Source organism: Neoarthrinium moseri, assembly GCF_022829205.1.
Source record: "Neoarthrinium moseri strain CBS 164.80 chromosome Unknown scaffold62_Wmoseri_CBS_16480, whole genome shotgun sequence".
Classification (NCBI taxonomy): Eukaryota; Fungi; Ascomycota; class Sordariomycetes; order Amphisphaeriales; family Apiosporaceae; genus Neoarthrinium; species Neoarthrinium moseri.
In genome coordinates, this window is record NW_026055176.1 from 27,921 (window position 1) to 51,513 (window position 23,593).

Sequence of the window (23,593 nt, forward strand, 5' to 3'; positions counted from 1 at the left end):
TTCGATTTCATTGCATTCATTTATTCCGTCTCGAAGAATTCGATTTGCGATCTTCCGAAACATTGTACCGCTCTAATTCAAGATTCGGCATTTCTATTCTGGCCGACACAACACCGAAACTGGACCACAGGGAGACATTTTACATTGCATTTGGATGGTTCACTCAAGATTGAAGAGGGCGCAAGCCCAATCAGCATCACACCTAGGGAGACAGGCCTCCATAGAAATGGGCTGGTACCAATTCCCTTCACCGGGGATGTGGACTGTATAGCCCGCACAAGCATTCCGGAATGCCGGCTAAGACAGTACGGCGTCTTTGATATTCACTCACTGTATCCCTTTGCCAGGGCTTCATGGTGCTGAAGACCACTTCTCTTCACACTAACCTTCGATTCTTCTATCAGCGCTCGCGCACTTCTATTATTATTTCTACTGGACTAAGCCGCGGGACGAGTCTCCAGGGCTGCAGGGTGTCATTGGCGGAAGAGCACCTTCTTGTGCCAACAAGGTTTAATGGGAGGCTCAGGTTTAATTTACGGGTTTTGGCAATGGCTGGCTATTGTACCGAAAGTCAGTATGGTTCAAAGACTATTGGTGCTTTGCCACGGATGAAATAACGACGCTTCATGATCGATAACGATGGCATCTCATAACCCATATATTGGTTTGTGATAGCGACTGCTTCAGTTAGTTGGATTGCCTTGTTGCTTTATGAGCGCGTCGACACCTTTTAGATACCCAGTCGTTTCTGCATAATGATATGAACATAATCAGAATCATTTTCTTTGCTCATCTTAATTGTGAGGCCTGGCCTAAGGGCTTGATACACCATAATCTTTTCCAAGTTCTGTAGTAAGTAGTAAGTCCCAGCTAATGCGATATGTCGAACTTCTCCCTGCATCACATCAACAGCCAAACGGCCCAGCTATTGAACAAGTAAGATATAGAAGGGTTTAGACCGTAAGCACGGCTAGCCGCCGCAGCCACATGTACCTTGATGTTACCAAAACAGAAGGCGGAACGCTCAGCACGGCCTGAGTTGGAATGCTTCACCTTACCCCACACGATTATTCAGTCTCAGGTCAGCGTTGCAACCAATATAGATAGATTGGTTGTCAGCCAGCGCTACCCAGTCTCAGAACACCGATATCGTGCCGCTGAGTCGGCCGCCTTTCTGATCACCTGGCCTTTCCCAGAGCTTTGACAGCAGCATGCGCAGTACTAACATGCTCGACTGAATGTCGCGCTGACCTTCTCCGCAATCCCCCTCCTGGATATATGTTGGTCAAGGGAAGCATAGCTGTTGCAATAGTGCGGGGAACCCTATAACGCCGCATCGTCATTGTCTCGTTCAGGTAATGTGCTTCCCCTGCTTCCCCCGCGGGATTGGAGAAGCTACCGACTGCGACTGTGGCGTTGTGCAGACAGAGGAATTGGGATATTAATCGACCTCCCATGAGTCCTACAATCTAGACTAGGGGTACAGCCACTCACGAGGTGGAGTATATATATTCTGGGTGGCTTGAAGTTGCAAGCACGAATGTTGATCGGGTCTTCGCTTCTGTACGGTATCTCTGCATCATCGACCACCTTGCCTCATTGCATTGAGATACGACTATTAGTAATCGACGCAAATACCGATTGACCGAAAGTCAAGGCCAATTGTACCTTATTCGTCCTCTCTATACTTGACCCAGATCTGGGACATCCAGACTCCGAACGAAGAACATGAAATCAATACTATTCCCCTTTACTCTCGGCCTGTCACTGGCCGTAGCGCAAGGCTTCTATGATGAATGTTCCAAATCCTGGTCCCTTGGCTACCATGGCAATAACAACTTCTTGGTATCGAAGTGTCCGGGGCCTGATGGCGCAAACTATACTGGGGCTATCGACTTGAACGACTGCCTCACAAACAGGGAGGGGGTATTGAAAGCACAGAGAAAGTCAGTCAAAGAATTAGGTGCCCGTCGGACTTTCCAGCCTACCAGCTTGTAAGAAATGAGAAAACGCTGACGGCTGACACGTTAGCGGATATGCCTTCAATTCCTGCAACTCCTGCTCGGCGTCGACGACGGATGCTAACATAAACTGTCAATGCCGGATGTCGAACAATCGCTACCAATCTACTCAATTCGACTTGAGTATGTCCTTCCATCGCATCTGAAGGTTCCGGTTATCGAACAAGAGCTGATGCTGTTGAGTAGATACACTGATCACGAACAACGACGGGATTGTCGGCTGTTTCGAGTATCCTGGTAAGTTTATGGGAAGCAGGCGCAGGAGCAATAGGTGGGTCGGAGCTGACTTCAACATAGGAATCGAAGTCGCACCCAGAGAACTCTGAGGCGGAATCAGGCACTACCGGCAAGCCGCAAGACGGCCTACTGTCTGCTGAAGACTGAGAAATGAAGGATTCACGGAGCAGCAGGTTCTTTTGGGTATCTTGGATAGTGATTGTTTTATCAATTGATTTCGACTTCCGCCATGAAAGGCGTAAAGCATGCTTGTAATTCAACCCGGAGATCGAAGTCTCCAATAATGCAAATGATGCTGGCCCGTATGTACAGATTCCAACCTCCAACTCCGGCTGCCACCGACTCGAATGTCGTTGGCGCCAAATGATCTTACGATGATTGGGTTATATACATGTTCCACCATGTCTTCCAGAAATTCTATTCTCATGTTTGTGCATCACGACACCGGGCCGTGACACGTTTTGTTCGGTAACCGTCTCTCTGCGTGAGTTGTCACCGATATATAAATATTGCTGCAGTTGTGTCCTTCATACGATAGATCGCCGTTTAAACAAAATCTCGGCGTTAGGATTGGCGGTCTTGCTCATCATGAACATCATCGGCTCGGGCCTTTGCTCGCCGTCCTTGAGCTTGATGTCGTAGTTCAGGAGGAAGTGAGCCAGCACCAGCTTGATCTCATTGGCGGCGAAGAAGCGTCCCGGACAGGCGTGTTTACCAAGGCCGAAGTTGATATTCCAGTCGCCGATGCTGGTCAATTGCCACCGATTCCCCCCCTCCGCCGACTCCTGTCGCATTTTCCAAAACCGCAACCCGTCGAACACTTCGGGATCCGGAAAGTAGCGCTCATCGTGACTGATTCCACACTGGGGAGCCAAGAGGTTAGTGCCAGCCGGGAGGTACGTGCCGTCTGAGAGGTTGATCGGCTTGACGACTTTGCGAATGAAAGATGCTGCGAGCGATTAGCGTCGAGCGGTACAGGGTATATCTTCATAGTAAAACTTACTGACGTTTCCAGCAAGGCGCTGGGATTCCTTGATGAAGCTGTCCATCTTCTTGAGCTTGCCCATGCCCTCCTTCTTGGCCCAACCTTGCTCATCTTCCAGTATCTCCTTTGCCTCCTCGCGTATGATATCTTGCTCCTCTTGATGGGTGGCCAGGTCGTATATACAATCCGTCGCCAGATTACTTGTGGTGTGTATCGCCGCAGCACATAAAATTAGATGCAGCTTTGCCTGCAGTTGGTAATCTCTTTTCTGCTTTTCCGGAAGGGCGTCCAATAACCACTGCATAAAGTCGTCAGGTCTCTCGCCACTAGGGTCCAACTCCGCGTCCTGCAACCTCTGGTCGATGATGGGCTTCAGCATCTCCTGCGCTTTTGAAATATCTCGGTTGATTTGCCCCAGATCGGTTACGATATACTGCGCAACCGGTCTCAGCCATGTCGGAAAGAACTGCAGCTTGATCACTGCCATGAAAACATGAATTGCGAAGTTGACACTCGTATCCATCCACTGCTCGCTTCGGCCCAGGTCAGCGCCAACGAAGACGCTTCCGCTCAGTCTCGAGATGGCGCGGATCAGGAAGGGTTGTATTTTGACGGGGGTCCACTCCTCACAATCCGGGAATTCTTCCCTGACGAGAAACTCCAGCTCTTCCTTCATCCGAGGTACCAATCGGCTAAGTTGCTGTGTTAACTTGGTTTTCATGAGCAACGTAACCGCGTCGTGGTGCAGGCCAAACGTAAACCTCGTGTATTCGACCAACATCGCCTGTGAGATATGGTGAGTACTAAGCCCTGCCAGCTGAGAACGGTCAAACAAACCTCGTTGATAGCCTGGGATGCGCTCAAGACTTCCTCAGGGAGGCTCTTCAGTTCGCCCACGAGCTTGGACGGCACCAAAGTCCGAACACCCTCTGTGGCCTTGATTTGGTACACTTGGTCCCGGAACTGAGATGAACATAAGCTTTCGGGTGTTCACCAAGTCGAGGGAGTTAAGTGGTGAGCCTACCTTGTTGTAGCTGTCGCGGACCAACGAGTCGGCATTGAACATCCACTTCATCCTCGACGCCTTGTAGAACGGGACTGAGGCATGGCTGTCTTTGCTTGGCTTCAGGAAGAACGCCAGTAGTAAAGCGACCGATATCACGACGTAGTAACTGAGACTGTCACTGACAAGGGCTTTGCCCATAGGCAGTTCCTCGATTGTCGATGTCAAGTTTGAGGTGGGTTGAACGGCCTCCATGACTGCGAGAGCCCAGAGAATGGCGAGGTAGGATAGGGAGTGAGGGGGGAGAGGGTACCGCGTCCGCTACCGAGGCCCTGACCGTTATGTATCATGGAGTAAGCCAGTTGAGAGTGACGTCTGGGTGGTTAGTATTAAGTGGCAGAAGCAGATACTCCTCGAGGCCGACTAGTGAAAAGACCAACGGAGGCGGGCTTCGACGAAGCCTGAAAATAGTAAAGGCCGAAAGGTGATTCGTGGCTAGGACAAGGCGCCATCCAGATTCCAAGAAAATGATTACCAGATCTGAGAGTGCTAAGCTTGACAGGTGGAGACCAACAAGCTCGGTGACAAGAGTGACAACCACCAGACGCTACTATATCCCAAATTGGCCCCACTTCGGAAGCGACGACTTCCGGATTGGGGAACAGCTGAAATATAGTCACGGGTAGGCGAATAGAAGCGGCGAGAGAGGAGAGAAAGAGATGAAAGAAGACCTGAAATGAGCTCGGAATCCATTCTACAAATGAGTGAGGCTTCAAACACCAAATCCCGAGCCGTCACGGGAAGCCGCCGCCGCCGAAGCCTGAACGTGACCATGGCCTCGGAGCTGCGAGGACCCATGGACACACTCTGGAAAAGGTTGTTACTGATGTGCGGTATCCTCTTCGGTTTTCAGACAGTTGCGGGCCTTCTGAAACAGGGCCTGCAAAGGCGCCGTGCTAAGGAGTCGGGTCCTGCCACGTCCGGACCCTAGTCCCGCGGCTCCAAGCGCGTCACATTGCCCCGATTGACCCCAAGCCCGCAAGAGCCCACTTGGACGCAGTTGTTAGCGGCGCCCTAAGCACGGCAACGAGAGATCCCTTTGATAGTCGTCGATAACGTCACTCGTGTGTGCCACTAAAAGAGGGCACAGGCGCTGTCAATCTCTCACGAGAGCGGCAATTGAGGAGCTGCTCTGGAATGCCCCAATGCCAGGTGGGCTGGCTTCGGGGCAGCCGCGCAAACGAGAAACCGCAGCGCTGATCCCAATCGTCCGTTCGCAGGAGATTCCACGGCTCGAGGCTTTCCGGTTCTGGGAGGCTCTCGATGCGCGCAAAGCAGCGTCTCCCTTGAACAGGTGAGGCGCGACCAGCCTCACCCACAGCAGCGGTTTTGCCCTGTTTTGTTTGACTCTTCAGTTGCCGGACCGCACTGTTCTGAATCTCTTGGCTACGTCTCCAGTCATGGGGCCCCAGGCGCGGATCCCCAACCGATCCACTAAACGGCCCGTCAAGGAGCTTGACATGGCCTGCATTTTGCAGCAAGCAGCACGGGTCAAACCCCGAAACTGCGAGCAAGTTTCCGCTTGCCTGCCATCTTCCTCGATAAGCATCTAGCCAAGCTTCAGAAGCAGGCTAAATATCAGATGGGCAAGTTCTGCCGCCTGCTGCTACTGCCTCAAAAGCTTCCACTCGGCTTCTCTTGACCTCTCCAGGCTCTAAGTTTATTCTGTCTCTATACATAGCACATGTGACGGCACCTAGCGAACTTGGCAGCAGTTGGCGTTTCCTGACGATACCAAGGCGACTGTGTGGTATTAGATCTCTGCGTTTCTCGGGCTACAGAGAAGCTTTTGGATGTCACTCCTCTCACCCGTCCAATCTCTGCATAAGGGCTTGCGTGGCGCAAGATTCCGCGAATCGGATCTTGGCCCCCAAACGGTACCACAAGGTTGGAACCGAGACTCATCTGATGTCTTGCAACCGCATCTGTTAGGAACGACCAGAGAAAGGAGACTCCGAAGTCAGAAGTTATGTCAGTACAATGGGTCAAAGTTGACATGACGCACAATGAGAAGTGCTGTTACCGCAGCTGCTCCTCCCAGTGATACTTGCACGTCAGAATTTCCCACCGCTCAGTTAATAGCCTGGGGTCGTAGTTGTAGCAGTATGTTCGTACGGTCTAGTGGGCATGATTCCATCTACTTGATGTCCCATAACCACCCCGATGGACTTCCCATGAAAGGCATCACGCCAGTTGGAGCTCGTGGTGGTCTAATGGATCCCTAACCCAGTGTTGATTTTGCGGAGGGTTTGAGTGAGAAATACTTGCCAATGAGAGCAGTTGCAGCCCAGCCTTGCGTACAAGTTCAACGAACCGAATATCATTCAAGTGATCGTGCCGAATTGATTATAAGCATGCATCGCACCTGGGTAGTTTTCCGCGTGGGAGAGAACCATGCCTAACTGGAAACAAATCCACGTTCATATATGTTGCCTCTATTCAGCCTTCGTACCGTGTTACCTGGTTTTAAGTCGAGCTTGGCAAACAGTCACAAACTTGTAATGCGGAGGCTCAAAGTATACGTATATGCTACAGTATTTACCATAGTATTTACTCATGTTACATCGATGTTGTAGTTCACGAGTTCTCGCTAGGTTTCCTAAGCCACGTCAATACTTAACTGGAGCACTTATGAAAGCAAATAAACGAAGCGGACTACGTACAAGTACTAAGGGATTCCGTACAGATGGTCCGATTACTGGCAACTTAGTCTGACTTTACAGGACATGACGGATGTATTTTCTTTTCTCAACAAGGCACGAATCTCTCACTCAAAGCACGTGAGAAACATCCCTGTGTATGCTTTAGGTTTTCGAGCAAAGGTAACTTGCCCGTCTCTAGGGGCTAATATTATCCACATGCACTTCATTGATGCCATCCTATACTTTAAGCCATTCCATGCCCTTCGACCGTTTAACTCTTCGCCGCTTTCTAGTGACACAGACCAAGCTTACCATTCCACTTTTGAGCAGTCGCGGAACGTGTCCGGAAGGTGGTAGCCAATGTCGGACGATGGTGAATTCTGAAGTCCACTTGGAAAGTCCTCTCATCCCATGACAATGTCATAAGTATGAAAGTAAGGACTCCGCCTCCGTTGCGGGAGTATCCCCTCTTGCAAAATTTCAATACGGATTAAATTAGGTCTTTGACAAGGTACAGAGTAACATAGAAAGGCTTGACGCAATAAGCACGTTCTGTCGGTTGATATCCGCAATATTCTTGACAACGCCAGGCCACACAACTTCTAGGCCATCTGGAAGCGGCCTGAACGTTTCAACTCAGTCCAAGGATATTTTCCACACTATCAGCGGTCGGAGCCAGCATCTGTGGGCCATTATGAGAGAAGCTGAATAAGATCCACTGGTGATCGCGCGCTTGAAATGGGATGCATTGAGAAACTAGTCAATCGACGCTCCAGCGGCATTTCAGCTGGCTGTCACTCTCTCCTTCATCTTGAGCTAAATAAAACGAAACACCACGGACTACGGCCATTGCAAGTGGTGGGTCGGGGTTTCCCGAAAGTACCATCGCTCTGACTGTAGGCGGCAACCCGGCGAATACTATCTTCCTGGAATATGGTATACAGATGGCAACATAGTACCTCGTCGACTTGCTGCTGCTGAAAAAGTATGGCCCCGTGACGCTTTGTGTTACTTTGACTGCGCAAGTTCGACCCTCGCCAGAATCCCTGATGAGGTTACTCGCACCAGCAAAGTGACACTGAAATGAGGGCGAAGGTGCGCCTATATTCACCGGTGTTACATCCAACCATTGGATGCAGATGGACATTTAGAAACTGCGAAATGAGTATCATCTATTATGGAGCCGAACTTACTATCATCGCTGTGGGAGGAGAAAATCTAGCATACGAACCTCCCTAAGTGGGAACCTTCCACGTCTATGCCAGCTACACACACAATTGACGACTTACTTATTGTGGCATCCATGCAAGACCGCGCTTCACGCAGCTAGGCATCGAACTGGCGGCAAGGAGTCTGGTGCTGCCAAGAGGCATTGTTATCGTGCTGCCGACTATATTCTCAGATGACCAGGTCTATTATCAATGCCAGGTTATGCACTGCCACGAGGTTCTGCAGCGGCCTCTTGAAGAATCACATATCCTGACGGAAGTGTAATAAAGGGACTTCCCTTCAAGGAGTCAGCCTTTCCTCAGATTACTAAAGTCCAGTCGACACACGGTATCACTGGTGTGATCGAGACCTATTCGACCAAATAGCTCACAAGGAAGGAGGATGATAGGCACGCGATATGCGCTGTACTCGCATGCAGACGATGGCTCAATTTAACCTCACTCACTGTCTTGGGGTGTCAGTCAGGGTGACTTCACCTTGCAATACTACCGCGAAAGAAAATTTCATATTGGCAACCTTCGTTGGTGTCCAACTGGTACCTCGAAGGGGCGTGAAATGGATGTTGGAAGAACAATTCCCGACCTAATCTTAGTCGGACTTCAGTGGGAGGGTTATTCGACCACTTTGATTTGCAGATCAAGATTGGACATTGACTGACAGCACGTATGGTGTCAAGGCCATGGTACGACTCGGTTTTGGCAGAGGACTGGGACCGCTTCGTGGCCTCGGGCGTCCCAAAGCTCTCAAATGGTCTTCTTCTTCAGCGCTATACTCGTGTACTTTGTGACGCGTGAGGTCAACGTGTCGTATTCACCTGGAAGAAGAACCATCACTGCGTCTTTGACGATCGGGCCTCTGAGGGGAGATATAGGGTTGCCACTTGTCCTCAACTGGGATATGCAAAGTCCCGGTCGGATGTCTGACGACAAACAAGAATATAACCTTGTATTAGGTCTTCTCACTGGTTGATCCCTCCTGAATATTCCCCTCAACCATGTCGCATTGCTGGCTTGGGTATGGAATGGCGTCCGAGAGCGCATCGGCATCTTTGAGCCGTATCCGAATTAGGCCACGTAGAAGGGTTCTTCTAGAGTCACGACTCAAGGATGGGCGTTCAGTACACGGGGCCAAGTAGAGAGACATTCCGGAGTAGATCTGGCTCAGTTACAGTAATTACCGCAGGCAATGTAGCCTCAAATTGTGGCTGCTGTTGGTTTCTGCTTTGAGCCTATCAAGCTTGCAGGCCACTTGCTGTACCTATTTTGATGAGATACGGGTGTAATTACCGAGGTTCAGTATTATTGCTGTTGCCAGGCTCTAAAAGCCAACAAATCCGTCCTCCCTACAAATGACCTGGAGAGCAATATATCCAGGGACCCCCAAACATTGAGGGACTTTAACAGTATGACATGATATCACCCAATGAACTAGAAACATGCCCAATGCTCGCCATGCTGATATGCCTGATACTAGCCCTTGTTCGCCCTGATCATAGATTAACATTGCCACGAAGTAGACGCACCGCGACACTCCGGCAGCATCGGAGAGCACCATAACACGTAGAAGTTGCAATGTACCGGCAGGCTGTCCTTAACTCTACATAGGGAGTGGATGTCACAATCTGCCGAGCAACAAAGTTTTCATCAGTGTCTGGGCTTTGCATCGCTATGGATGCCGCAAGCCCGGTGCAATCAATACAAGGAGTGGTGGCTGGCACACCTGTGAGTTGCTGACACTGCAGATCCGCCGAGACAAATCCTCAAGTAACCATGTCCATGGATGTGTTTGGATGAGCAGGCAGAACACGAAGCTCAGCCCTAGCTGCTTACTTCCCTGTATGCTTCCATCAGTCTTCTATCGGGGGTCTCCTAAATTGCCGGGCTCCACCGTGACTTGAGCCATTGTTACGCGAGCTGAGGATAGACACTCCATTTCCATTTCTGGCGTGGTCCCTGAAACCTCATAATCTAATCAATCTTATCAGATCCTTTGTCCTCTACGTCCTGTATGTACTATACTGTACACTCGGCCAGGTAGGAGGACAACATAGAGGAAGTGGCATTTTGGACTCCGGTCTCTGTGGTGAAAAGAGGTTTACACGTGCACTTCCTCCCTCGGTAGAGACTCCCTAGACCGCCGGAGGCTTCGGAGGAGAGTGGTGACGATGATCGCGTCCCATCGCGTGTACTGAAATGAGATCTATTTAGGCAATGGAAAACACGATGCGTCTCCCTGATATGCCGGTGCGTGCCTGCCCAATGGCGTGCTGTAGCCAAAGAGTTTGCGTTATCAGATCTTTTTTTCTCCGACAAGGTTACGCCAAGTGGGTTCACCCTGACAAAAGGTGTTTTGGCGTCACCCAAAAAGCAATGTCGCACAGATCTGAGTTTTCCTGCGACCGGTCTCGGAGCTGAGACTTTGGTGGGAGATTAGATCAGATTGATAAAACGTTGACTGAGCCGAGGAGATTGATTAGATTGAAGGATGATCTGAGCGCCTCCTATGGAAGTCGGGATTACCTGAGCAATTAATTAGAGGAGGGATCCATCCTTGGCTGACGCGCTGCCAGCCTGCCCGTGGAAATGGTCGAAGCACAAGAAAAGCAACAGGCGAAAAGGTGTGTCCGTATCAATGGCATCACGGTATGCCTCAAATGCAGCTTGTGTGATTCGAAGAGATTCTACCCCAGGGACGCTGCAACTTTGCCCACTGCTGCAGGACATAGTCAACCTAGTCGGGCACAGCTGCAGAAGAATGGAGCCTGAGGGACCTTCCAAACCGACAAGGAACGAATTGCTTGAGTTGAATTAGATAGGAGAAGCTCAGCGGCGTCCCCGCGGACTAACACTTGACGGCGGGGAGCAGTTCCGACCATGCAAGTAGAATGATCATGTGCTGATCTCGGTGGAGACACGCCGGCTCGCGGGTCGACCGTGTTGGCTTCTCAAGAACTTCAGAACGTCTCATCAGCCAACCTGGAAGATGGTGGCAGGCGAGAGCCCAGCAAGCGTCACCGCAGCTCGGGCTGAATCGCGACTTGCTGGCCAATTGGACGTTAAGTCTCGCCATGTTGCGAGCATTCCATGCTAACTATGTATCTGTCATGCGCCAACAATCAGTGCTGGCCAGAACGACAGGCCGTACGTAGACCCTAGCGCCAACGTAGCCGCGTTTTCGGTTCGCACGCGGAATTGCCCCATGAACCGAGTACCCAACCGAGGAGCACATCCGGCAGAGATTTGTTGGTGCTATGCCCCGGTGGTAACTACTATCAGGGCAGCCAGGGATTCTAGGCAGTGGCTGTTGGCTGGAGATCAGCAATGCAAAATTGTGTCACAGCGCCGAGTAATGACCTCAAGCTGTCCCACTGCCCCGAACACCCCGTTACTAATTCTGCTGAGGTCAATCGGTGTGGTACCCTCAGCTATGCAATTGTGCAGGCGACACTGAACGGTAGTTTGTCATTCGCAACGTGCTTGTACATGGACACAGCTCAAACGAGATACGGAATTGGGACAGGGGTAGACGTTGCCCTTCTGGAGAGCTGGAGGCGTATTCGTATCATCATCATCAACGCGAGACCTGGAAGCACGCAATCCCAGTGGTGCGGCGAGGATCGGAGTTGGGAGGCTTGTAAGTGTTTGCTGCGTAGGGACCGCCCCGAGGGCCCTGCCGTCGGGGGGCGCGCTGCCGTAAGCGCAAGCCCCCAGTGAGGTAATCGACGGTCATCGGCCCCCATCCCTGCTGTAATTCCATCTGATTAGGGGGAAGCCCACAGGGACTGCCCCATGGCCCAGCGGGCGCCGACACCCGTACACGCCCATTTTCACTTATCTGATCCTGATCCCACCCTCTACAAGCCGACCACTTTGCCGGTTCTTGACAGACTTCATAACTCGCACCGCATGCCCACAAAGAACGCCGACGCGTTTGCTCAACTTCTACACACTCGACACACCTGTAATCGGCATACTACTCTTTGTTGTCCATTGACTGCTTCTGGCGACGACGAGGCGACGCGAGTCGAGTCAGCAGCCACTGCCTCCCGAGAACCACGGGTCCGATCCGTTGGGTGTGGGCTCATTCTTCCACTTCTCGTACCGACTACACGCCACTTTTGACTTTTTACCAGTCCCTTGGTCATGAGGCCTTGCCGGTGACAAGATTGCACACCTCCTCTACCTTGTTGATCTTACCAATTCGCTTGTCCCGAGGCCCTTATTCTTCGTAGTAGGCCAAACCTCTGAACCTGCTTTTGTCCTTTGACCTACCGCCTACACAACCAGGCATTCTTACAGCGCGCAACAATGGCTGCACGCATCGACCAGATCCTGGTCGATACGGCCCGTGACTGCACGCCTTGTGCGCCAGGCACCCCTTCCATCGCCCCGTCCCTCACATATTCCGAAGATTCGGAGGACCAAGATGAGTTGCCGCAGCCGCCGGAGCCTCACAGGCGGCGCCGTGCTTCGACGCGGCTGATTTCCCAGAGTGCCGCCGACGTCCAGCGCATCACCGGCGAGTCTACGACCGAGCTGATCAACAGATGCTGCGGCGGCGGCTGCTGCATGAAGCTAGGCAAGAAGAAGGAGGGACTCGAATATGAACGCGTGCCGCTGCCTGACAACGACGCATTCCGGTCTCTGTGCCTTAAGATTGAAGAGATACCCACCATGCTGTCCAATGTTGCCGACATGCCACCGCAGACGGCCTTCCTGAAGCCCATTCGACGCACTTCGGAGCGGCTACCATCTCCCACCGACTCGGCCATCTCCGTGGGCAGCGAATCCGGCAAATCAAACAACTCTGCATCTGCGCTGGTGAAGGACCTCGGGAAGCTTACCTTGGAGGACCTCGACACCACAATACAGCCGCCTTCTTTCGTCCAGCCACACCCGCCTTACAACGTCTTCCCCGCCAGAATCCACAACACGCGGGAGCTGACGCGGCCTGGTGCTGAGAAGCGTACCTACCACTTCGACCTGGATATCACAGGCTACCCCGAGGAAAACGGCCTTGACTTCAAGGTCGGAGGCGCCATTGGAGTGTCAGCTCCCAATGACACCGAGATGGTTGAAGAAATTCTCGACCTCCTTGGTGTTCCGCGCTTCTTGCGTGACAAGCCCGTCCTCCTGCAGACCATGAGTGGACGGTGGCCCACCGTCTGGGGCGAAGATCAAGGACGGGAGCTCGTCACGACCCGCAGAGACCTACTCACCTGGTGCTCGGACATCCAGTCTTACCCACCTACCAAGGGGCTCTTGCGGGCCATGGCAGAGTATGCCAACGATCCGAACGAGAAGAAGGTGCTCTTGTACCTGTGCGCCGGTGAGGGACAGGGAGTCTTCTGCGACTTCCGCACTGGCCCTCACGTATCTCTCGCCCAGTTGCTCCACGCGTTTCCTTCATCGAAGCCACCCTTGGACCTGGTACTATCCCTCCTTCAGCCGCTGATGCCCCGCTTCTACTCTCTGTCTAGCGATCCGCACGAGAACTTCGAGGTCCGTGACGGGAAACAGCACCGGCTGATCGAGATTGCCGTGACGGTCCACGAGACCTCCGACTGGAAGAAGGGGGCGAGGACAGGAGTGGGCTCTGGCTTCTTCGAGCGCCAGTCTCGTAAATACACCGAACTGCAGCGTGCAGGTCAGCCGGCGCCGCAGATGTACATTCCTATGTTCAAGGGCTTGATGGCCAACCCTCTCGCAAAGCAGTTCGTGTCCGATGGCCCGATGCTCCTTATTGGAGCTGGCGTCGGCATCGCTCCGTTCCGAGGCTTTGTGCAGCGTAGATTGAAGAACGCCAACTGTGCAAACAAGGTATGGGTTCTTCAGGGCATCCGCGACTCCCTCGTCGACGAGATCTATAGTGGCGAATGGGGTGTGCACGAGCAAGACGTAAAGCGCATTGTTGAGAGTCGCCGCGGTGAAGGCAGATACGTCCAAGAAGAAGTCGCAAACCAGGCAGACCTCGTTTGGTACGTTATCAACTCGGTTGATGGCCGTGTCTTTGTCTGCGGTAGCTCCAAGGGTATGGGCGAGGGTGTCGAAGAAGCCCTGGTGGAAGTTGCCATGAAGAAGGGCAACCTGGAGCGAGAAGAAGCCCAGAGGTTCTGGGATCTCAAGAAGGAAGTCGGCCAGTACATTGCTGAGACTTGGTAGGTCTCGCATTGCATTGCTCTGATGTTTCCCGTTTCGGGTTGGGGAGGGCCATATTCGAGTCTTGGTATCAAGCGACTGAGCCGGCAGCCCTCGCTTCGACCCCTACCGCTCTCGACCAAGGCGGGGCGATCACGGCGCCCTTACGATTTCGCTGTTTTGATTTATCCAGGGGGGAAAAAAGATACGCAATAGATACAGGCGTTTTGCGCAAGCTGGAGACCGGGTTTCTTTCTAGTGCCATAGTTGCATCGCGCATTGCTCCGGAGTGAATTACGAAAAGTCCGGTCGGGCTGGGTTTTCGTTTGGGGGAAGTGTTGGCAGCGGCGCTCCTTCGATTGTATATATATGTCCCAAAAACATATTTCAGCAACGCTCTGGACTTCTGCACATAGTGAGTGGTGTGTGTGCTCCCGTACGGAGTCTTTAGGCGGCAGCTCGCCGTTATATGAGATCGTTCTCAACGGACACGTCGTTTCGGCCACTCGTCTCGGACATAAAAATTCCGGACTCGGGGCTGAACTGGAACCCTCTCATTCGCTCCCTCGCCTGCCCACAACGGACCTACAGGTCACTTGTATGCGTTCGAGTGGCCCAGGACTGCAGATGTGTGGCACAGGTTCCCAATGCCACATGGACCTCACAGCTGAATCAGGAAGCTCACATCGACTACTTTGGCAACATGGCCTGATGTTTTCAGTATGTGTCTCTTGCCCCCACGCAATCCATTGGTCTAGAATCTTCCGAGTTCCAGTGCAACATATTAATGCTATCTAGACGTAAGCTATGGCTGTGGCGCATTGATTGTTGCTGAACCCTCAGGAAGCTCCCTTGAACGATAATGATCATATCAATCCCTGAAGAGGGATAGTACAAAATGCCGAACACTCACCACGTTCATCAACAGCTTTCATCGGATGTTGCTGCCAAGAATCAGGCCATTATGTCCCATGAAACTCCAACTTGAGATTAGTGCACATGCATTGCCGGACTCGCGGCCATGAGAGGGAGAGGGAGAGATGCGTGTGTGTGTGTGTGTGTGTGTGTGTCTCTGTCTGTGTGATACCGAACGGCAGAGACACCTAGCCATCTCCCAATTACGGATCGCTACACTATGATTATCACTTATCAAGCTATGAATGCGTTGCTTGTGTGTTGGGAGTATGCGGCGCAACCACCCCCCAGTCCACCTACATAGTATACCAGAAGCGTGAACAAAACCCGTAGCATGATCAGTCTACAAACACTCGGCGATACTCCGACACGTGGTTGAGGCTGGGGGCCTGACTGACTCCTTGAGAGGCTCACCAATGCCCACAGCATATTCCATCTAATTACCAGTTCCTGCGTATAGCATCAGAGACAGCATAGTCACAGAATCTTATAGAAGTGCCGCCCCTCTACTGCGGGGTATAGCGGCGCCGATCTGGCCTCACTGGGGAACATTTTAAGGTTGTGACGTTCCCCCGGCGGTAAGCCTTCTCATTGGCAGAGAGTAGACACAACCCCGGGGGTATACATTGCCAAGGCCGTGCTCCCAGATGGGCAGCGGTAGCCTGAAGCAGCGCGCGGGTGTACCAGCAGAGCGATATGCGTAGCCTCCCGACGCATGGTCGGGCGAGGTCGATGAAGCAGCTAGGGCAGAGTCGGGGCTGGAGACGCTAGGATGGCCCCTCGATACACACACGGGTCCACGAGTGTCGAGAGAGCACGGGAAAGTCGTGGAACGCAACGTGGGTGCTTGCGCTCCTCCGTTCGATCGCCGCTTACATACGCCGGGGACGGTGGACGGTGGTCAAGAAGTGACCCGTCTGCCCGTCTCGCGCCATCTTCCCAAAAACCCAGCGACGCTAAAAATCGCCGTTGGTGGACAGGGGTTCCAACGTCAGGTCTTGATTACCGAGGATTAGCTCAGCAGAAGGCATAGTCGAGGCGACGTGCCGGACACAGGAGGCAGTCCCATTTTTATTTATCATTTCATCTTCTCCCTCCTTAGTAAAAGGCCGACGCGCCGACGGAATGGCAGTCTGGGGCGGCACACGAGTCAAACAGGGGACGAGGGGCCATGGCACCTGAGCAATTGCTTCCATAAGCGTGCTGTAATCAAGGTGGAAATATGGACCTCATGCGCTTGCAACGCCCATCCTGCCATGGTGGAGTTCCGCCAGGGCGGAATCGCCTACATATTGGGAGATCCCGGGCGCTCTAGGCGACGTGAAAGTGGATGCCACTGCCGCGGAGGAAGAAACCGAACAGTTCCATTCTCGTCCATCACGCAACCGGGCACCCTGCTGCTGCAAGGCTATCGTCGTGTCGTGTCTTGTTGTGCCATTTTGACCCCTCATCCCGAAAGTCCCACCCTGGGCTAGATATTCAGTACACCGACACTGGGACCCAGACCAGACGTCTATATATATAGCTCACGATGCTGCGCACACCCGCCGCCAGCGCTGTCTCTTCCCTCTTGACTAGACAATCCGCTGCTTTCCTCCCCAAACCTCAGACGACTCTCCAGTGCCTCTCCCGCACATCTGCCCCGCGCCCCAAGCTCGTAAACCAGTCCCCAGCCCAGAAGACTACAGCCCGCCCCATCGCAACCATGTCTGCCACTCCCCTCCTCGAGCTCATCAAGGCCCGCCGCAGCTACTACCCGCTGTCCAAGGACCTGCCCATCTCCAAGGAGCGCATCTCCGAGATCGTCAAGGAGGCCACCCTGCACGTGCCCAGCTCCTTCAACGCCCAGCCCACCCGCGTCGTCGTGCTGTTCGGCGCCGAGCACGAGAAGCTCTGGGACATCACCATCGAGGTCCTGAAGGGCATCGTCCCCGAGGACAGCTGGAAGGCCACCGGCGATAAGCTGAACATGTTCAAGGCCTCCGGCGGCTCCGTAAGTTCCTAGATTCTCTTCTGTTATCTGCATTCTGGCGCTCCTTACCGGCGGCCCAGCTTGGAAGAAGCACGCCCGGCTAACCGTGAAACCAACACAGGTCCTGTTCTTCGACGACGAGGAGACCGTCAAGGGCCAGCAGACTGCCTTCCCCCTCTACAGCGACCGCTTCCAGCCCTGGGCCACCCAGGCCAACGGCATGCTGCAGCACACCGTCTGGGTGGCCCTGGAGGCCGAGGGCCTGGGCGCCAACCTGCAGCACTACAACCCCCTGATCGACCAGAAGGTCGCCGCCCAGTGGGGCCTGCCCGCCAGCTGGAAGCTCAACGCCCAGCTCGTCTTTGGCGGCAAGACCGGCGAGGCCGGCGAGAAGAGCTTTATCCCCGTCGACGACCGCGTCAAGGTCTTCGGTGCTTAAGAAAGAAAGCGAGCGAGCGAGCAAATGACATGTCCTGACTACAAGTTAGAGAAGACAAGACGAGGAGGGACATAGAGAAGACAACCCCTCCGAGATGATATACAATGCATGGTTCGGAGTTTTCTAGCGATCGATCATGAGATAGATCTGTTTTTGGTCTAGAAATAAATATCATCAAAAAGTCTGATCATCATAAAAAGAAGAGCACTGCACCAAGTCAACGTGTTGTATAAGTGTGAGGCTGTTCTGGCATTGGAGAGTCGTCCAGTGCTGACTGAAAAGTCAGACCAATCAGCCCTGAGAACTCAGGCCGATCTCGTCCTAATGTGGCTCAAAAGGCGGCCGTTGACAAGCACTAACGACTGCATATCGGCGCCGAACCACCGGCAGCTTACCACAGTAGTGCAATTGCTGCTCCTCTCCGTGCACTTCGGGTCCAGATTTGGATATATCCAAGACAAGTTGAACGATGCAGTGAGGTTCTTCGATTCTTCTTTGTATATATACAGCTCAATCCCGATTTTATTCTTACACAACCGGAACGTAAACTCCGCACCTGCCTTACCCAAGATGCAATGCACGCTCGATGAATTGTCTTTCCAAAACGCCCAGAGTTGCGTCGATAAATACGCGCGGTGAAGAGTTTGATACCCATAGACCGTCTTTGACCCCTCCCACTTGGTGAAGGCTGTTTGCTCCCCGCAGTCAGCCCAGCCGAGCTCACGAGCCTCTTTGTGCCCGTGTCCCCCGTCTCAGCGGCGACTATGGCATTGCTTCCCCATGTCCTGCTCCTTGCTTATTGTGGCGGCGGTTCGTCGTCTGACATAGCAGCCTGTTGTTCCTCGATGGTCGGGGCCAGGACAACTCCTCCATCTACAATGACCTGTTCGTCAATCCGGATATCGGTCAAGTTGTACTCCATCCGCTTATACGTCGTGATTCGTCCCACGTTCATGTCGAAGTCGAAGAAGCGCACGCGCCGGATGAAGTCGCCATAACCACCATAGCCGCCAAAGCCAGCCCCACCGCCATAGCACATCCACAGCCTTGGCTTCTTCTCCTCGGGGGTCTCTCCCTCGTCCGTAGATAGCGTGCAGTATTCGTTGGCATGATCGCTACATTCACAAGTTAGCAGGAGGGTCGATCGAAATGACGGAAGGAAACTTACTGTCCGCAGCTGAGCATGACGATACCCTGTTCTACCAAGGCATCTCGGAATCCCGAGTTATACACAGGTGCTGTTACGCCCTCTCTCCATTCGCCAACGCGGAAGGCTTCGACGTCAGTATATTCAGGCAATGGAATGTGTATGAAGGAGACATCCATATGGATATGGGTGTATTGCTTGTGCTTCTTTCTCAGCCCCGACGAGGTCTGTTTGAACCACTCTATTTGGTTTGGCTTGATCCAATCGTAGCCCTGCCACTGGCGCTCGTCTGGCGAGTAAGAGTGCGAATCCAGTAGGTAGATGGTGAGGGCAGAATGCGATGACTTCCCCGGTGCTAGCACTTCGACGTAGTAATTGCCAACGCCGTCGATGTCGTCCGGCCCTGCTCTGGATAGGGAGTAAGGAAGCGCTTCGATGATGGCCATTTGTGCGGCCCTGGACAGAGCAGCACCTTCGTCGTCGTGATTGCCAAAGATCGATACGTAGGGGATTTTATGTTCGATAAGCAAATGTGCGTATTTATAGATTGCCTGCTTGGATTAGTACGACAGAGTTGGACTTGGATGCCGCGCATGTTCGGAGCTTACCGATTGGGCATCTGGGGCAGTATCACCGTTGACCTGGTCACCACTGAGAACAACCAGGTCCGGTTTCTCTTCATCCAGGAGCTTTGTGACAAAATCCAGAGTCCTAGGATCAGCCTCGCATTTGCCTCCGTTGTACTCGTCGGGCACAGCTTCGCGGCAGTGACCAACTCCTGTGCTTAGATGGAGATCGGCCAACTGCATAATCTTGAACTTCCCGTTGTCTCGTACTCGTGGCTGGGGCTTGTGGGGTTCGGCTATGGACCCTCTGTGAATGGTAATGTGCGCCGCTGGGATGGTTGGATTCGTGTCCAGCAGCAAAGGCGTACCGACGACTCGCCAACCGTCTCGAGCTTCCACGGCATCGTCACCAAAGAGCACGTCGATGGACGTCACAGCTTGGCTCGAATCGCTGGCGTGGAGCTTGGAAGAGCGCTGGATCCATAGGCCCGACTCACGCGACTCCCACTTCTGGTTGGCCTTTCCTTTCTCCGTGTCGGTGGGATCGTTCCGTCCAACGAAGATGTTCATGACGACCTTGTCGTCGGTTGTGAGCTCCTCCTCCTTCTGCCTCCTCAGGTGGACGTATGCGCTCGAGACCCATCCCTTGCCCAGGTACAGATCCTTCTCGATGCGGTGCCATTTCTCCGGGTCCAGCTTGCAGGAGGAGAAGACGTTCACGGTAGAGCACTTCGTGATGACGACGTCGGTGATGACAAGGCCGGGGTGGTGCTGGGGCATGTACTCGTGGAGCGCATTCGGGAGGACTCGAAAGTTGCGATCGAGGAAGAAAACGACGAGGAATGTGAAGAGGGCGGCAGCGCTGAGCTGGCTCAGGGTACGGACCTAGGACGAACATGTCGCGTTAGCACGACCGGGGCCGACAAGACAAAGACAAGGCGAAGCCCGTTGCAAGCCCAACAGGTGGCTCGCTCATCACATACAATGCGTCGCGTCATGGTGGGAGAAGCCCTACGTGGCCGATCAGATAGACCAGCTCAACCACCCCCTTTAGAGGAGAGGAGGCTCGGGTTTCAAGCGAAGCAGCACAGAAGTATTGGGGGTGGATTCCGATGCGGAACGCTATTCGGCATCTTCGCCCATGTGTGGATCGACAACGAACGAACACAGTAGCCTTGGGTTATCGCGTGTGGCTTCGATCCATCCGACAAGAAGCAAGCCGTGGTCGCAGAGGCAATGGGGGGAGGAAAAGGTCGGTCGCCAGACGATAACCACCTATCAGATTATCCTTGGCGTCCGGCTGAACTGCTGTCAAAAGTCGCTGCTGATCTGGGGTATCGCGCCCCCCGCCAAGATGACGTTTTGCCTTTCTGGGCTCTAGTCAGCGCCGTCCCCCTGTACTATGTAGACCCTTTGACCCTGAGCCTCATACAGGGATCACCTCCAGAGGCAGATAGATCGGGTGCTCGCTGCCAAAGAGCATTGCCCTAACTTGAGTTTTGGTCTTGTAACTCAAATGAGTTTTCCTTTGCAGTACGCCAGGGGTTGCCATACCGCATCGTATGTGCAAGAGATTGTATACAACGGCGTGTGTTGGCGCAGTGTAACCCGAAATCGACATACTGGAAACCCGGCGACTGGATGGGGGCTGTTCGGATCAGTGAAGGGGTTAGGCGGATATACAAATTGACTGTGGCACTCACTCAAAACAGTGAAACGCAGCACACGGCCCGTTTAGACGCAGAAGATGTTTGCACGCCCCTGGTCAGGTATTCTTCAGTAGCTTGCCGCAGCCGGACTACAGCGGGACATTGGAGCGCCAGACTCAGACCCTGCTGGTTCTGACTGTCCCTCGACGGAATGTAGCTCGAGCAGCTGAGACACTTCGAAGACGCAACACATGACCAGAGGAAACAGAAACGCAATATTGAGCAACATGACTCTTGGTAGTTTGCTTGGATCCACACTCGGTCGGGCAAATTACAAAAGGCTATGGAACGGGAAATGTGTTATGATAGAAAGGGGAGCTTTGGAAGTTTTGAATCTAACTTAGGATCATCGCATACTGCTCCAAATCGCATATAACAGTTGTAATTTCCTACGGCTCCATGATTAAAGGAAGGCGCAGGGGAGCCACCACATTGTCAGGGAACGTCACTTTCACTTCTCTTAGCACGCAATGCCGGTCAGCGTCCGCAATTTTCTATGCATATAGGTGTTTGACACCCTGAACTCCCTTCTCATGTCGATTGCCAACCACTCGCATCTCGGCTTCCCTCAGGTGAGTGTAAACCCGCCATCGGCAACTAGAGAGGCACCTTGCATGTAGCTGCTCATTGGCGACGCCAGGAAGGCAATGCAGTCAGCAATTTCCTCCACCTCTGCGGCCCGACCTAGAGCGGACCTCTTGAGCTCGGAAGCCAGGGGCGTCTCATCGCCCTGGGCCAGGATGCTGTCGAGCAGCGCAGTTCTCGTGAATCTTCGGTCGCGCTTAGAGATGTAGAGCTTTGGTGTGACATGTGGGTAGAACTTACGATGGACAGATGGCGTTGATGCGGATCCCCTGGCGGCCGTAGATGACCGCGTCTGCCTTCGTAAGGCCCACGACGCCTGAGTTTCTATGAGCCAGGCACTCTCATTGAGGGCTGGCAGGCCTGCTTACCATGCTTCGCAGCTATATACGCTGTGTGAGGCAGGCCATTGGGAGCCCCAAAGAGCCCGAAGATCGATGCAATGTTGATGATTCGCCCGCGCCCCTGGCGGGGCCCCTTGTCGTCCTGGTTCTTCATTACGCGGAGCTCCTCTCTCTGGCATCGCCACACTCCTGAGAGGTTTATATCGACCAGGTTAGAGAAATCCTCCTCGCTCACCCCGTCAGTATTGGTGGTAGGCCCGCGGATACCAGCATTGTTCACGGCGATGTCTAGGCGGCCGAACTTCTTGACAGTCTCCGCTATTCCAGACTGTACTTGCTTCTCATCACGGACATCTACATGTAGTTGAAGTACCTCGATATCAGGGTACTTCTCTTTGATGTCCCTGATGGATTTTGTCAAGACTTCGTCGTTGGTGTCGCTCAAGGCAAGGCCTTGGATCCCGTGATTAGCGAAAGCGAGGGCGGTATGAAGTCCGATACCTTGTTGGTTTCTTATTAGCAATACACATCTGGGGGTGATAGGCCACCGTTTTACCTTGTGCAGCACCAGTTATAAACGCGGTTCCGCTCAAGAGATGTGCCATATTATCAGGATCCAGGCGTGCCCTTATTCTGTAAGATTTTGAATGGAGATTTTTGGGTACCTATGGCCGTACTTAGAAACTTTGAATGGATGTTATCCGGGTCTACAACATTGACATGAACAAGCCGCGGATGCCAGTGTTATATAGTATTTAACGTGTCCCGCTTTCGGCAGGAACACCGTGCGATGTGACAAGTCCACAACCACCAGAAACCAGGTGGTAACTTACAGCAGCTTTGTCCCCGATGTGTCAACAGGATTGGAGCCACAGCACCTTGGAATATTGCTTGAACGCAGTCCGGTATGATTTTGTTAGCGACGCGATTATGGGCATGAGTGAAGAGGGTGTCGAGCTCCACCAACAAAGCAGCTTTGGGAGAACTCAGTCCAATAGGCAGGTAGAGAGAATTGTGGCCACGGTCTTTTTCATGGGTTGCTGTTACATTGGAGTTGTGGAGTGTGGGAACATGAAGTGAGTACAGAGAGCAAAACTCACCGCGCCATTGGTATGATGGGATACGAGGGTGCGGGGGGAGCATTATATCTCCTGTCTTGCATCGGTGAGAAGAGCGGACGTAATGTCACAATTCCCATTACAGAAAATCTTACATGTATTGTGGCAAGTGCTATTCCATGAATCCTTCACGATCCACGTAATGCCTTCTGCTTTGCTAAGCTTAACGGTCTGGTGACTCCTCTGCGAGTTTTAGTTGGCACTAAAATGCGAAATAGACCGAATACTGGATCTGGAGGATGGCCGATGCTTGGGTCAACCATATCTCGGGCCAGAAGTCCTGATACACCAGATTGCTATGTAACGTCAATCCGTCATCACGTTTTGTGTGTTACGTAACTATGGCCAGGGAATAGATCTGGCTGTACCAGAGCCTACAACAGTGACTTTGACCAAGAGCTACCAGCGTCGCTGCCAACAAGCTTTACTTAGCTCAAACGTTTTAAAACAATGACCTGAAGACAATCCATGCTCTTGCTATCGAGA

The 23,593-nt window shown here is 52.8% G+C and overlaps 5 protein-coding genes across 5 annotated transcripts; 2 read left to right on the forward strand and 3 right to left on the reverse strand.

The window, feature by feature from the left end:
• Window positions 1-2,785: 2,785 nt before the first annotated feature.
• Window positions 2,786-4,501, reverse strand: JN550_011015 (uncharacterized protein; the record flags this gene model as incomplete). Its single annotated transcript, XM_049309334.1, has 4 exons — window positions 2,786-3,207; window positions 3,262-4,027; window positions 4,081-4,206; window positions 4,268-4,501. The coding sequence occupies 4 exons, from the start codon at window positions 4,499-4,501 to the stop codon at window positions 2,786-2,788; spliced, it is 1,548 nt and encodes a 515-aa protein (XP_049166963.1).
• A 7,984-nt stretch (window positions 4,502-12,485) lies between these two features.
• On the forward strand, window positions 12,486-14,339 carry JN550_011016 (uncharacterized protein; the record flags this gene model as incomplete). The annotated part of the gene is made up of 1 exon (XM_049309335.1): window positions 12,486-14,339. One exon carries the CDS (start codon window positions 12,486-12,488, stop codon window positions 14,337-14,339), a length of 1,854 nt encoding a protein of 617 aa, XP_049166964.1.
• Window positions 14,340-16,761: 2,422 nt separating this feature from the next.
• Window positions 16,762-17,641, forward strand: JN550_011017 (uncharacterized protein; the record flags this gene model as incomplete). The annotated part of the gene is made up of 2 exons (XM_049309336.1): window positions 16,762-17,223; window positions 17,324-17,641. The coding sequence occupies 2 exons, from the start codon at window positions 16,762-16,764 to the stop codon at window positions 17,639-17,641; spliced, it is 780 nt and encodes a 259-aa protein (XP_049166965.1).
• A 796-nt stretch (window positions 17,642-18,437) lies between these two features.
• Window positions 18,438-20,352, reverse strand: JN550_011018 (uncharacterized protein; the record flags this gene model as incomplete). Its single annotated transcript, XM_049309337.1, has 4 exons — window positions 18,438-18,756; window positions 18,810-19,339; window positions 19,397-20,239; window positions 20,338-20,352. 4 exons carry the CDS (start codon window positions 20,350-20,352, stop codon window positions 18,438-18,440), a joined length of 1,707 nt encoding a protein of 568 aa, XP_049166966.1.
• A 1,279-nt stretch (window positions 20,353-21,631) lies between these two features.
• JN550_011019 (uncharacterized protein) lies at window positions 21,632-22,594 on the reverse strand (the record flags this gene model as incomplete). The annotated part of the gene is made up of 4 exons (XM_049309338.1): window positions 21,632-21,833; window positions 21,889-21,964; window positions 22,017-22,490; window positions 22,546-22,594. 4 exons carry the CDS (start codon window positions 22,592-22,594, stop codon window positions 21,632-21,634), a joined length of 801 nt encoding a protein of 266 aa, XP_049166967.1.
• Window positions 22,595-23,593: the final 999 nt, after the last annotated feature.